This window comes from Apodemus sylvaticus, chromosome 1, assembly GCF_947179515.1.
Source record: "Apodemus sylvaticus chromosome 1, mApoSyl1.1, whole genome shotgun sequence".
Classification (NCBI taxonomy): Eukaryota; Metazoa; Chordata; class Mammalia; order Rodentia; family Muridae; genus Apodemus; species Apodemus sylvaticus.
Genome location: NC_067472.1, coordinates 43,732,514 through 43,745,959, shown reverse-complemented (window position 1 = coordinate 43,745,959; position 13,446 = coordinate 43,732,514). Strand labels below are relative to the sequence as shown.

General features: G+C 42.0%; 1 protein-coding gene across 1 annotated transcript in view; it reads left to right on the top strand.

Annotated features, from left to right (window-relative positions):
- The window catches only part of Trpm6 (transient receptor potential cation channel subfamily M member 6), a 146,029-nt gene that overhangs the window by 60,625 nt on the left and 71,958 nt on the right, over nt 1-13,446 (top strand). Inside the window, exons 16-20 of the mRNA XM_052188520.1 lie at nt 207-435; nt 4,697-4,849; nt 8,102-8,248; nt 10,401-10,529; nt 12,042-12,293. Of these exons, the coding sequence (XP_052044480.1) occupies nt 207-435; nt 4,697-4,849; nt 8,102-8,248; nt 10,401-10,529; nt 12,042-12,293 (910 nt within the window). The remainder of the gene's footprint in view (nt 1-206; nt 436-4,696; nt 4,850-8,101; nt 8,249-10,400; nt 10,530-12,041; nt 12,294-13,446) is intronic.

Genomic DNA, 13,446 nt, shown 5'->3' with positions numbered 1-13,446 from the left:
AATACAAATTGTCTTCTTCCTGTATGGGAGACAGACCCATCTTGGAGCGGCTTCCTTAGCTTCTGGTGATTAAGCTGCCGTTTATAAGTCAGTCTAGTCTTGCTTTGATCAGTTAACTGGTATTTTCTGTGTGCTGTAGTCAATCTTTGAAGACATTTTTGGGGCTCTGAGAGACCCGTGTTCTCTCTTTGCCTCTGTGTCACCAGGCAGTTTGGCCAGCTCGCCCTGGATGTGTTAGAGAAAGCCTTCAAGCAGAACGAGCCAATGGCCATGAAGCTGTTGACCTACGAACTCAAGAACTGGAGCAATTCCACCTGCTTGAAGCTGGCGGTTTCTGGAGGCCTGCACCCTTTTGTGTCGCATTCTTGTACCCAAATGCTGCTGACAGACATGTGGATGGGGCGTCTGAAAATGAGGAAAAACTCCTGGCTGAAGGTACGTTCTCTTGCCCAGTGTCATATTGTCAGTGTGGCGCAAAGGCTGTCTGGTGCTTTCGAGTTCCAGAAGGGTACCTCCGGCAAACAGTAGCTTCCTGCAGGTGCACAGAGCACTAATTCTTAGGTATCTCTGGAAACCACTTTGCCAGAGTGACTTTTCAACCCTGGATGGTTGTGCGTGCTTTGCCACCACAGACCTGTTCCCATGTGAGGGCACAGTGAGTAAAAGCAAATACAGGTAACACTTCACTGTGCCAAGTGACAGTGCCTCTGAGAATTTCAACAGAAATGAGGCTTTACGGGGCTGCGTGCATAGCTTACAATGCTTGAATATACAAAGACTTGGGTTTGGTCCTCAGCACCACAAAGTAAATCAATATTAATAGACAAGCAAATAAATAAGATTAGCAACTTTTATTGCTTCTGGGACTCCATGGCTGTTTCTTAAGGCTCTCCTCTGGCAATTGTTGACATCATTCAACAGAGGCCAAATTCTCAGCCTCTTCAGTTATATAATCAACAACACCTTAGTTCAGTGTCTAAGATTTATAACATGTACTATGGACTCTAAGTACAAAGCTTTCCATCTTGTCAACCTCAAAGTACACATATCTGTGAAACTCAGTAGAAGGGAAGAGAAGACTGTACTTTGCATTTTAATTGTTCTTTGTACAATGCTTAAAATCTAGTATATGTTAAACAGAGGGCCTATTATAAAAATATAAATTTTTTGGTAGATATGCCAACTCAACAAAATAAATCTTATACAAGATAGGAAAGGCTTTTGTATTTTAATTTCTATCAGTGAGATCAGAGAGAGATGAAAAATGCCAATCAAAAATTATCTCATAAAATTTCACAAAATACCAGAGAAAAAGCCATCATTTCCCAAAGTTCTCTTTTGATCCCTTTTGACGTCAGACCTGGAAACAGAGGTAGGATGGGTCTGCCTCCACTTTCCCAGCTTTTGAAGTAGCTTCTTACAAATGCCTGGTCATGAGAAGGCTGCAGCTGAGAACCTGAGGTAGCATTGCCCCCTGCCCTCCTGCCCAGCCCCCAGCCCCCATATTACCTGCCAGAAATGCTGTCTCTGAGAACTTAATGGGGTTTTGTTTTATATATATATATATATATATATATATATATATATATATATATATATATATATATATATATATATATATATGTTGTAATTTGTGTGTGCGCATTTGTGTGTTTGGGGGTGTAGAGGGGGAAGTGATTGAAAGGTAAGTCTAAATGTTTCCTCCAAACATGTTCATTATAAGGCATCTTGCTGTAGGAAGTGCCCAAACTCCAAAAACCATTATTCTCAGGTGCCAACAGTCCAGTTGTCCATGCTGGCCTATGAAGCAGATTTGAAAATAAATTTGGGGTATCCTTGTCAGAACAGTCCCAGGTTGATGAATTGTAGGAACACCATGGAGAACCATGTGGGTGGGAAAACTGAAATTATGTAGTATGATAGGCCTCAATCTCTCCTCAGAAGTGGGTTATTTACATTCCGCTGTGGTGGAATACTGTTTCTCCAAGGAGAAGGGTTCGCAGGCCTTCCTGGAAGTAGAACTAACATGATTCTGTCAGTGTGTACCCGACTGGTATTTTTATATTTGGGAGATTGAGATATTTGGGTCAGAAAACACAATTTTGTTAGAACTAAAGCCCACAGAGTCTTCACAGCTTAAAACAAAACTTAGCAGGTCATTTCAGCATGAGGAAAAAAAAGCAAGTTTGGCAAGCCTTTGCTTTGGTCTATGAAATCATGAGGATGGGCTGGCAGATTAATCTAACTTTTGTTCAGTGAATTCCAGAATGCTGAGATGTAACTTAAGTTGGAAGAAAGACAGAGCACCCACCAAGTTGGCTTTTGCAAATGTAGTAAATATTTTAAACTGGTTAAACTGGATGGGATATAAAAATTGAACATAAAATTCTGTTCAAACGACTATTAGTGTGCAACTGTGTGGTGACCTGGTGGTGGCCGTCTTCCACTTACATCATTCTGGCAAACAATGGGTTTGTACAAGATGGGAGACAGATCTTTTATATTCTAAAGATTACGATATAAATTTGAATATGTTTTATATGGCAATATCTATTTAATGACTTTAAATTGTTAAAATCATGTAGTCATTACAAAATAATGTTCCTAACTGCCTACCCAAGTACAGTTTTTCCCAGAGGAAACAAGTGTGCAGTATGTACTTTGAAACTTTTAAGTAGGGGCTGGAGAGATGCTACAGTGGTTAGGAGCACAGGCAGCCCTTCCTAAAGACTCCCATTTGATTTTTTTAATTATATATTTTTTATTTTCTATATTCTTTGTTTACATTCCCAATGATTTCCCCTTTCCCAGTTCCCCCCTCTCCATATGTCCCATAAACCTTCTTCTCTCCACTCATTCACCAATCACCTCCATCCTTTTTCTCTGTCCTGGTACTCCCCTCCAGTGCTAGATCAATGCTTTCCAGGATCAGGACCCTCTCCTTACTTCTTCATGGGAGTCATTTGTTATGCTAATTATGCCTTGGGTATTTAGAGCTTCTAGGCTAATTAATATCCACTTATCAGAGGTTGCATTCCATATATATTCTTTTGTGACAGTGGTAGAGTGCTTGCCTAGCAAGCACAAGGCCCTGGGTTCGGTCCTCAGCTCTGTTAAAAAAAAAAAAAAGACAAAATAACAAAAAGTCCCATTTGATTTTCAGCGTTGATATAGCTGCTCATGGCAGTCAATAACTCATCCAAGGGATCTAACTCTCTCTTCTGGTCCCTGTGGATACTTCATATACTCCCAGTCACACAGTGCACAGACAAACATGTGGGGAAACACACGTTCACATAAAAAAATCAAACAAAACTTTTACATATGTATATTTACATTTTAAATTACAGATATTTAAAATACACACACACACACACATATATATGTATGACTGTTTGCATGCACGTGGTATATATACATACATATATATATATGTATGTATATATATATGTATGTATGTATATATACCACATGCATGCCTGGTGCCCACAGACACTAGAATAAGGAACCAGATCTTCTAGAACTAGAATTATAGACAGTTGTGAGCTGCCATGTAGGTGCTGGGAACTGAACCCAGGTCCAGTGCAAGAGCAGCCAGTCCTTGGAGTCACTGATTTATCTTTCCTGCCCTTACATTTGCCTCTTTAATGTTAACATGAAATTGTACAGTAAGGTTGTTCCATATGATCTAGCCCTGTATGGCTGGACATTCAGATTGTTACTAGATTTTGGCTTTTGCCAATAACTATATATGGGTACTTCTTTGCCCATCTTTGCCCAGAGCTGAGGAACACATTTGTTGAAGAGAAATAGTTGCATTAAAATCTATGTAGACTCAGGATAGACACTGAGCTGGGAGTGGGTCTGACTGTCTAATATACTCCCACTTTCTTTTTTTAAAAATTACCTTTAATCTTTTTTTTTTTTTTACAGTTCAGTCATTATCCCCCTTCTGGTTCTCCCTGTGACAGTCCCTCACCTATTTCCTCCTTCACCTTGTCTCCAAGAGGATATCCTCCACCCTCTCCCTACCCTGCCAGGCCTCCCTACCCCCTGGGGCCTCAACTCTAGAGGGTTAGGCACATCTTCTCTCACTGAGGCCAGACCAGGCAGTTCTCTGTTGTGTATGTGTTGGGAGCCTCATATCAGCTAGTGTATGGTACTGGGATGGTGGTCCAGTGTCTGAGAGATCTCAGGGGTCCAGGTTAGTTGAGACTGCTGGTCCTCCTATGGGGTCACCCTCCACCTCAGCTTCTTCCAGCCTTTTCCCTAATTCAATCACAAGGGTTCCTGACTTCTGTCCATTGGTTGGGTGTAAGTATCTGCAACTGACTCTTTCAGCTTCTCAGAGGGCAGCCATGCTAGACTCCTGTCTGTAAGGACACCATAGCATCAGTAATAGTGTCATGTTTCAGGGCTTCCCCATGAGCTGGATGCCAGTTTGGGCTGGAGTCACCGGACCTCCTTTCCCTCAGTCTCTTCTCCATTTTTGTCCCTGTAGTTCTTTTAGAGAGGAACGATTTTGGGTCAGAGTTGTTGACTGTGGGATGGCAACTGTATCCTTCCACTTGATGCCCTGTCTTTCTACTGGAGGTGGACTCTACAAGTCCCCTCTCCCTACTGTAGGGCATCTGTTCTTACAATAGTCCATGTGTCCTTTGTCCTCTGCTCATCCTTTATCTGGTTCTCTTTGCAGATAATTATCAGTATCCTCTTACCGCCCATGATTTTGACATTGGAATTTAAAAGCAAGGCAGAGATGTCACATGTCCCACAGTCCCAGGATTTCCAGTTTACATGGAATTACAGTGACCAGGGCCTGAGTAACACCAAAGAAAGTACTTGTGCGGTGAGTCTCCTACCATAGTCAACTGAGTTTCCATGATGTAACTGTTCACAGAGATGCACAAGCGTGGGGCTTAGCTGTAACAGGCGTCTGTTAAACAACATGTCTGCCTTTTTAACATTAACAGGGTATTTATTAACACCACCTCTCCCCCACACTTCTCTCTGTGTATGTTGCTGTCTTGTTAAGTTTCCCAGAATGGCTTTGAATTTCTGGCCAACGTTTTAGTCCAGTGGAGTTACAAATTGCCCTGAGGTTACACATTATTCTAAAAACCCAGGGCTGATTCATCCATCAGGCATCTCTCTGTGTAATCTCCATCTTGTTATATATTAGACAGGTAGAGCATGTGAGCAAAGTATTCCATTTCTGCTTCAATGACAACGTCATCATGTCTGACAACTGTTTCAGCATTGCTTTGGGAAGTGGCAGAACAGGTTGGCCTACCGCTTGAAGCCTCCCTTAACACTGCCACACACCCTTACGCTTCTCATCTATAAAGGACAGAGTTTAGAATTCGTGTTGATGGGACAGAGGGTGGCTCAGTGAGTGAAGGTGCTTGCGCCCAAGGTTGGCAACCTGAGTTCAATCCCAGACCCTGCATAAAGGAGGAAGAGAACTGATTCAAACAGACTGTCCTCTGACTGCCACATGCATTCTGCAGCATGTGTCTACCCAAAGCAAATGTAACAGATTTTTGTCGATCCTTCCCGCTGCACCCCACACTTGTCACCTGTCACCATCCAGTGGCTGTGGGCAGTTTTGCTAGGGTTCTTCTGTGTACTCTCCACTGGGATGTAGCCACTTCCCCAGTAGTCAAGGGTCACAGGCAGACGTTCAGGATGCTGTGAACGCTCTCTCTGCTCTCTGCCTCCACTCTGACCGTGACTCATAAAGCTGCCCTTTGCCCCAAGGTGTGATAAACGAATAAAATGCCTTTAACATCTTATCTGATGTGCGTTGGTGTGGATGGTGTATCTATTTAATTGCCTATTTAAGTATTATTTATTCATCAGATACCGAATGAAGACTGTGATTAGTGTTTTGTGGATGACACATGTTGGTGAATGGGCATTCCGATGGCCTGGAGGATCTCTCTCTCTCCTGGGTCATTAAGGACTTTAGTTATTACTCTTGTTTAGGTGTGTGTGTATCTCCCTTCCCCCTTCCTCCCTTCCTTCTGGCTCTATCTTGGATCCTTGGAATCTAGGAGGTTATATACTTTCCCATGTCTGTAGAAAGCATGAGGAATATCTTAAAAGCCTGGGCTAGTCATGAGGTTACATTTCTGTCAGTCCCAGGTCCAAACCGTTCAAAGGGAAGGGACACAGTGGTGGCCCTACCCCTAGCAGTGGTGCTCCTACCCGGTCGGGGAGGGGGAGAGGGTCGCGTGGGGGGGGACACAGGAAGTCTGCTTGGAAATGTCCTCATTTGTTTGTGCACGCCGGGTTTGCTGTGCTGCCTGGAATAAACAAGGGCAGGAAGCTGTTCCTTACCCATCTCCCCAAAATGGACACTCAAACCTCACAGGATGTAGGTGATAGTTTGCCAGTGAATGCGGGTCTGCTTTTGACTCTGGCAGATTCTGTAGAATGATGGACTCTTCGTCATCACTGAAGGGGCTGTGGAGAACTGACGCTTTCCTCTCAGAGCCATTCTCGAAGGAGACTCAGTTTCTTCACAGAATGGAATTTACATGTGCACGCGTAACATTAAAAAAAATTGTATAAAAAACAAAAAAGCAGATTCTTGACCGCCCCCTGACTTGTGTTTCTCTAGAGCAGTTGCTCCCCTAGGTGGTTTAAATGTGGTCCTATCAATGGATTAATTCAGTGCATAATGAAACTAGGGCAGATGTGACCTCAGCCATGATCGGATTATTTTCAGGAAACTACCCATAAAACCTTAGCATTTTTCAGTCTGAAACCCTTGGTGAAGGAGTTGTTCAAGTACATTCTATTATGAATGGCTTCTGATTATAAAAATGCTTTTTCTTTTCTTTTGCTCTTTGGGTTTAAGCAGAAATGATTGACTACACGTGTCTAGTCATCCCCAGTCCTCCCACAATTATTATTAATTTCTGCCTGGAAGATTTGGTGGGCTATGTGAGATTTTATAATGCTAATTGGCCAAATGCCTCACATCCATGCTAAGTCAGAATTCTCTTTGGAACTTTCGCCAGGCAAAATACGTTTTGAAAGAGGAATTTAAGTTGCTCAACTGCTAGTGTCTTAAAGCAAGACCTCTGTGGCCTGAACTAGCCCAGAAATAAGCTGCATGAAGAAAGTGCAGAGCCCAGGGAGGAAGGGGAATGACTTTTCTCAGTAGGTAGTAGGTGAGGATTAGGAATTGGTAACAGCTTCATGAAACTGTACATAGGGCACAGAGGCGGGACATCATGAGGCAGTGGGTAAGCAAGGCAGTGGCAAGGTTCGGCTGGACTTGTAGTTATGGAGGGAATTGTACAAGCATGGAGTCTTTAGAGGTGTGTCTGGAAACACAGAGGGTTGTGAGACTCTTGTATGTTTTGTGAGAAAACATCATTCTCTTTTACTCACTAGAGAACCCTTGAATGTTTATGACCAGCATAGTAAGACAAGGATCTGGTAGGAAAATCATTGCCTTCATTGCACAGGATATTCATAAGAAGACAGGCTAGAATGAAGGAGAACATAGACAAGGCCAGAAAGGATAAGGACATCAGCCTGGATCAATAGCAAAAGATGTGGCAAGGAAAAGAGTGATTTAAAACGAGTAGTCAATGGAGCAGGCAAGAGAGAGTCGGCAAGCATGACTGAGAATCCGTGGGTGACAGCAAGGCCAACTACATTTCTTATACACCCCAGGCCCATCCACCCAGGGATGGCACTGCTCAGTGGGGCCAGGCCTGCCTATGTAGATCAGCAATTAAGAAAGTGTCCCCCACACATTCCCACAGGCCAATCTGATGGAGGCCATTCTACTTGGGAGTCCCCTTTCTCAGGTATGTCAAGTTGCTAACCAAGATTAGCTGTCTCAGCAAGACATAATGATGGCAGTCCGTGTGATCTATGACTTTAAACACAGCACTGGAGACACAGAGGCAGCCAGATCTCTGCGAGCTCCAGGACATGTCTCAAAAAGTGTGTATAGATATAGTTAGTGTTGTTTATTATTCTTTATTGGTGGCAGAGGATCAGGGAATCGAACCAAGGATCAAAGGCTACCTCTGAGTTACACCCTCTAGTCTACAACATGAATTGTTTGTTTTTTCAGAAAGACTATGATTTGGAAAGAGGCTCTGATGAGAAACTGGATGAAACTCTGCATTTAGACTTAAGAAATGTGCCCCAGAGCCTCCCCTGGACCAGGAGAGTCTACGAGTTCTACAGTGCTCCATTTGTCAAGTTTTGGTTCTACACGGTTAGTCTCAGTACAGTAGTGTTGGTGATAGTTGTTCATGATATCGTTACTAATGTTATGTCTCATTTGCCCACCTGAGATAAAAATCTCATAATGTTTTAGGAATTTCACTTAAAACAAAAACTGGGGGGAGAGATGACAAAGTAGGCAGGTGGGAGAGTTGGAAGATGACAAGGAAATTATGAAGCGTGTGCAGGGGACACTGCCTGCACTTTAAGCTCCCGAATGAGTCCCTTTCTCTCCTGCTACTTTTATTCCTCTTGTTTTTGATTTGCCATAGGCTCTCGTTCTATGGCCCTGCCAACCTGGAAGTCACTAGGTAGATGTAGGTTCAGTAGTAACTTGTAGTAATGCTCCTGCCACTACCTCCTGATGACGGAATTGCAAGCTCAGATCGTGTTATTCTCTTGGAGTGCTTAGACACAGCCCAGGCCAGACTGAGTGTTTAAGTACAGTGGACTTAATGGTCCTGAGTGTTGAATTGAATGTTTTTTCTACCTTTCTCAGGTAAAATAAATCAGTAATCAATAAAAATGATCAATTGAATAATTGTATTGTAGGAATAGTGTCTTTTAGTTGCTTTCAATAGTGTATAATTTGAATGTAAGAAGACGATTTAAAGTTGAGAACATGAGTTGTTGGATCAAAATGCAATCTTCTGTGGAGTAGGACCATTCAGAGAGAGCATATATATATGTTGCTTCTCATGTTTATTTAGTAGCACATATTTTTCTAATGCTTGCCTATACTTAGAGTCCTCACAGTCAATGTTTTGTATTCCAAAACCATTTGAAGTTTGAATATAGCAAGATGTCTATTTGAATATACATAATATGTAATCTCAGAATAAAGACTTCGAAGCCACATACTTATTGCACATACTTAATAAATATATAGCTCAGAATGACAGTTATCTTTTCTAAATACCAAGCCTAGGGCTGGGGAGATGGCTCGGTAGGTAAAGTGCCTGTAGCTTGTAGCACAGCATGGAGAGCCAGGCTGAGATCCCCAGCATCCATGTGAAAAGCTAGCCACAGGGCAGAATTTCTGATTCCAACACTGGGGAGGTAGAAACAGATAGATTCCTTGAGCTTACTGGCCAGACAGTCCAGCTATATCAGTGAGTTACAGGTTCAGCGAACTCCACGACTCAAAACAAAGCAGAGATGGTTCAACAAGATAGCTCCTAGGTGAGAGCACTAGCAAGCCTGACACCATGATGTTGGCCTCAGAGCCTACAAGGTAGAAGGAGAGGATTGACTCCCACAAGCTATCCTTGGACTTATACACCTGTGCTATGGTCTGTGTAGACTTGCACCATGCACTTAACATTCTGCCTGATACCCAGTGGACTCTGTCAGCTATTGTGTACTATACTTAGATGACTAATCTCTTCATGTGTACATATTCATATGGGTGTGTATGTGTATGTGCAGCTGTGCATGTATAAATGGGATGACCAGATATTGAAATCAGGTGCCATCCTTGATTGCTTTTCACCTTAAAAACATCTATTTTCTATCTATGTATTTATTATGTATATATATATATATATATATATATATATATATATATATATATATGTACATATACATATGTAGGTACCCCCAAAATCCAGAAGACAGTTACAGATATCCTGGATTTACAGGCAATATGAGCTGGCCAGCATTGGTGCTGGGAACTGAATCCAGTTACTCAAGATTATTACATGTTCTTAACTGCTGAGCTATCTCTCTAGCCAGAATAACATTTTAATCATTATAAACTAACTTCCCTGTGGTAGGGAATGTCAGCTTACCATGAAGATAGGCATCCAGGGACACTGCTCATCTTGACATGCATATTTTCCAAGCAGGAACTAGAGGGAAGGCATGAGACCCTTCTCTGGTCTGCTGCTAGCTCACCAGAAGACATGCTGCAATGCTTAGTGCTAACAGGATAACATCTTCTTGTAACAGATTTTTGTTTCTAGACTGGAGATACTTAGGCATTCCTTGACATTAAGAAATCAATTATCAGAAGTAGTCCCTGTGATATTTCTCATGTTGTCGTGTAGAAGTTTACGTCTGTGCTTCTTCTGGGCTCTGTCTGCCCTGCTTGGCATCCTTCCTGGTTACCTGAGCTCACACCCAGGGAATGTGTGTCCTCACAGATGGCTTATTTGGCATTCCTCATGCTGTTCACTTACACAGTGTTGGTGGAGATGCAGCCCCAACCCAGCGTGCAAGAGTGGCTTGTCATCATCTACATCTTCACCAATGCTATTGAGAAGGTCAGGGAGGTGAGTGGTCCTTTGAACTGTGTTTTCTGCACAACCTGGAAGAGGTGTTTTTGGCTCTGGGGATGAAAGTGGACTCATGCTAAATGTGTGAGGGGAGAGAGAACACACCGATTCCAATTAGCTACAAGAAGGGTTCTCAGGGAAGATGTCTGATTACATTTCTTGTCCTTACCAAAGACTTTGTGCTGAACTTTGAAAGCACCCATTTGGAAACACAATCTTGTGTATTACTTGGGAAGCAATGGGCAATGCCATCTATTTGTTATTGAACTCACCATCTGTCTGTTTCCCACAGTGTAGTGTTCTTTGTGGTGTGGAGTTTCAATCACCTAGCCTTACCTATCTATTGTCAGTTTGATCCCGTAAGTGACACAGGAATGGCTAAAGGTGCAAAATATATAAGGAATATATTCACAACGTGTGAAAGTTTCTGGGAAATACCCTTGAAAATGGATGCTGAATATCCTTCTAGGAGAAAGAGTCTAAGAAACAAAATTAACCATTTTCATTTCTACTTTGCCACTGGTCACTTAATGAAGTTGTAAATATAATCCCAAGTAGTTATGACTTCAACAGCCTAGCTACGTGTGTATGTCTCTGTATGTCTCTAGGTTGGTTTTACTCCAGTGGTAATTTGGTCAACAGTCTATGGTAAGTGTATTCTTAGAGATTATATTGCATTGTCTGCTAATGAAGTTTATAGAAGAGAAATACAATCTGAATTCTACCAAAATTTTAAGTTTTTTTTTAAATATTTTTATTTTCTATATTCTTTGTTTATATTCCAAATGATTTCCCTTTTCCCAGATCCCCCCAATTTTAAGGTTTTGAAGAAAACAAGTTTACTATTTACATATTATATTGTGCCTACTATAGTATTTCAAGGGAAGTTTCTTACACTAGCAGGTTCCAACATCACATTCTTAGAGGTTTGCCAAAAGCTTACTGGATAACGTCTGCAGGACTAGATTACAGGACTGCTTGTTTTTTTGTCAGTGTCCTCTGCCCTCAGCTCCTAAAGCAGAATCATAGTTAGGCAGAGCCTCTGCTGAGTTCTGAAATGCCTTCCAGTTGCTCTGCCCTTACATAGAATCCATGAGAGCTAGAACAAAATTCTTCCTTTTTTGCCATTTCTAGTTGTTTCTCAAGTGGTGGCGAGGGTTTATAGTAGTAATGCTAGATATTAAGGTTAATTCTTCATTAATTTTAATTAATAGGCAATATGCATATGTATATGTGTGTGTGTATGTGTACATGTATATATAATTGTTTAAATTACTTATTAGTAAGAATTAGATGAGTCTCAGACCTCTGGATATGTAAAATTGGCAGGAGATGGCTTTCTATTTAAATGACAGTTTAATGCATTAAAAAAAGCTATTGATGGCATTCCCCTCTGACTGTGGTTTTGGGGACCAAACCTATGGCCTTGTGTGTTGGAGGCAAGTTCCCTGTCACTTTATTGCATCCTCAGCCATGTACCCTTCTTTAAATCTTTCTCTCTCCAATTAGATCTGCATTTCAGAACCAAGCAAGTTTACCCAGAAGGTGAAGATGTGGCTCAGTGAGTACTGGAACCTCATGGAAACTGTGGCTATTGGCCTGTTTGCCATTGGCTTTGGACTACGGTGGGGACATCCACCTTTGCATACTGCAGGGAGACTCATCTACTGCATAGACATCATATTTTGGTTTTCTCGGCTTATGGACTTCTTTGCTGTGAATCAACACGCAGGTCCATATGTGACCATGATTGCAAAAATGGTGAGTGCAGTCTATTTTATAGACTTTATACACAAGTGCCCCATTTTCGATGGTTCTACTGCCATGGTACATATTCCATACTATAACCTTCTCTCTTATGATACATGAACATGTGTGCATGTTTGTTTGTGGGTGCCCTCACTTGTGTTTGCCTCTGTAGAGAGCAGGAATCCACATTGGTGTCTTCCACTATTCCTTTTGTCTTAGTTATTTTTCTATTGCTGTGAAGAGACACCATGACCAAGGCATGAAAGGAAGAATTTAATTTGGGGGCTTAAGCCTCCGGAGGATTAGAGTCCGTGACCATCTTGGTGGGGAGCATGGCAACAGGTAGCCAGGGGTGGCACTGGAGCAGTAGCTGGGGACACTAGGCAAACAGAGAGCTGACTGGGAATGGTATGGGCTTAAAGCCCAGCACAAGTGACACAGTTCCTCCAACAAAGGCACTCAGCCCAATCCTTCCAAAACAGTTCCACCAACTGGGAACTAGCATTAAAATGTATGAGCGTATCAGGGCTATTCTCACTCACATCACCATAGCTCTCTATCTTCTGTTTTGAAACAAAGGACTCTTGTTGAACTTAATGCTCACTTTTATCTAGACTGACTGGCTGGAGAGCTCCCAGGAACCATCTGTTTCCCATTCCTTGCCTTCCTTTTACATGCTGGGAATCTAATCTCGAGTGCAGTAAGCATGCTAACACTGCGCCATCGCCCTAGTCCACTAGTTAAAATTTGTAGTTGTTTCTAGAAGTGCAGAGACTCATTTCTGACTAATCATAAACTTGTATATAAACATGGGCTTGGGCAGTTAATAGGACCACTTAATTTAGCCTTTTGTGAGGGTTGGCCATATGGGATTGAGTCACATTGTTTTTTATTTGTATAAGGTTACCACCAAGAATGTATTCTCTGAAAGTGTTTTGTTTTAAGTCACTCACTCCTACTCTTAAGTAGTAGTAACTATGCACCGCACACTGGACTAGATATTTTGCATGTATTAACTCATAACATTTGTAGCAATTTTATGAATTAAATGTATCTACTTTTTACATACAAGGAAACAGAAGTTAAGTAAATTCACTCATGAGCATATGTTGGGGGACCCAGGCTCACACAGTGGGTGACCTGGCCCTAGTCTATCTTCTGAGCT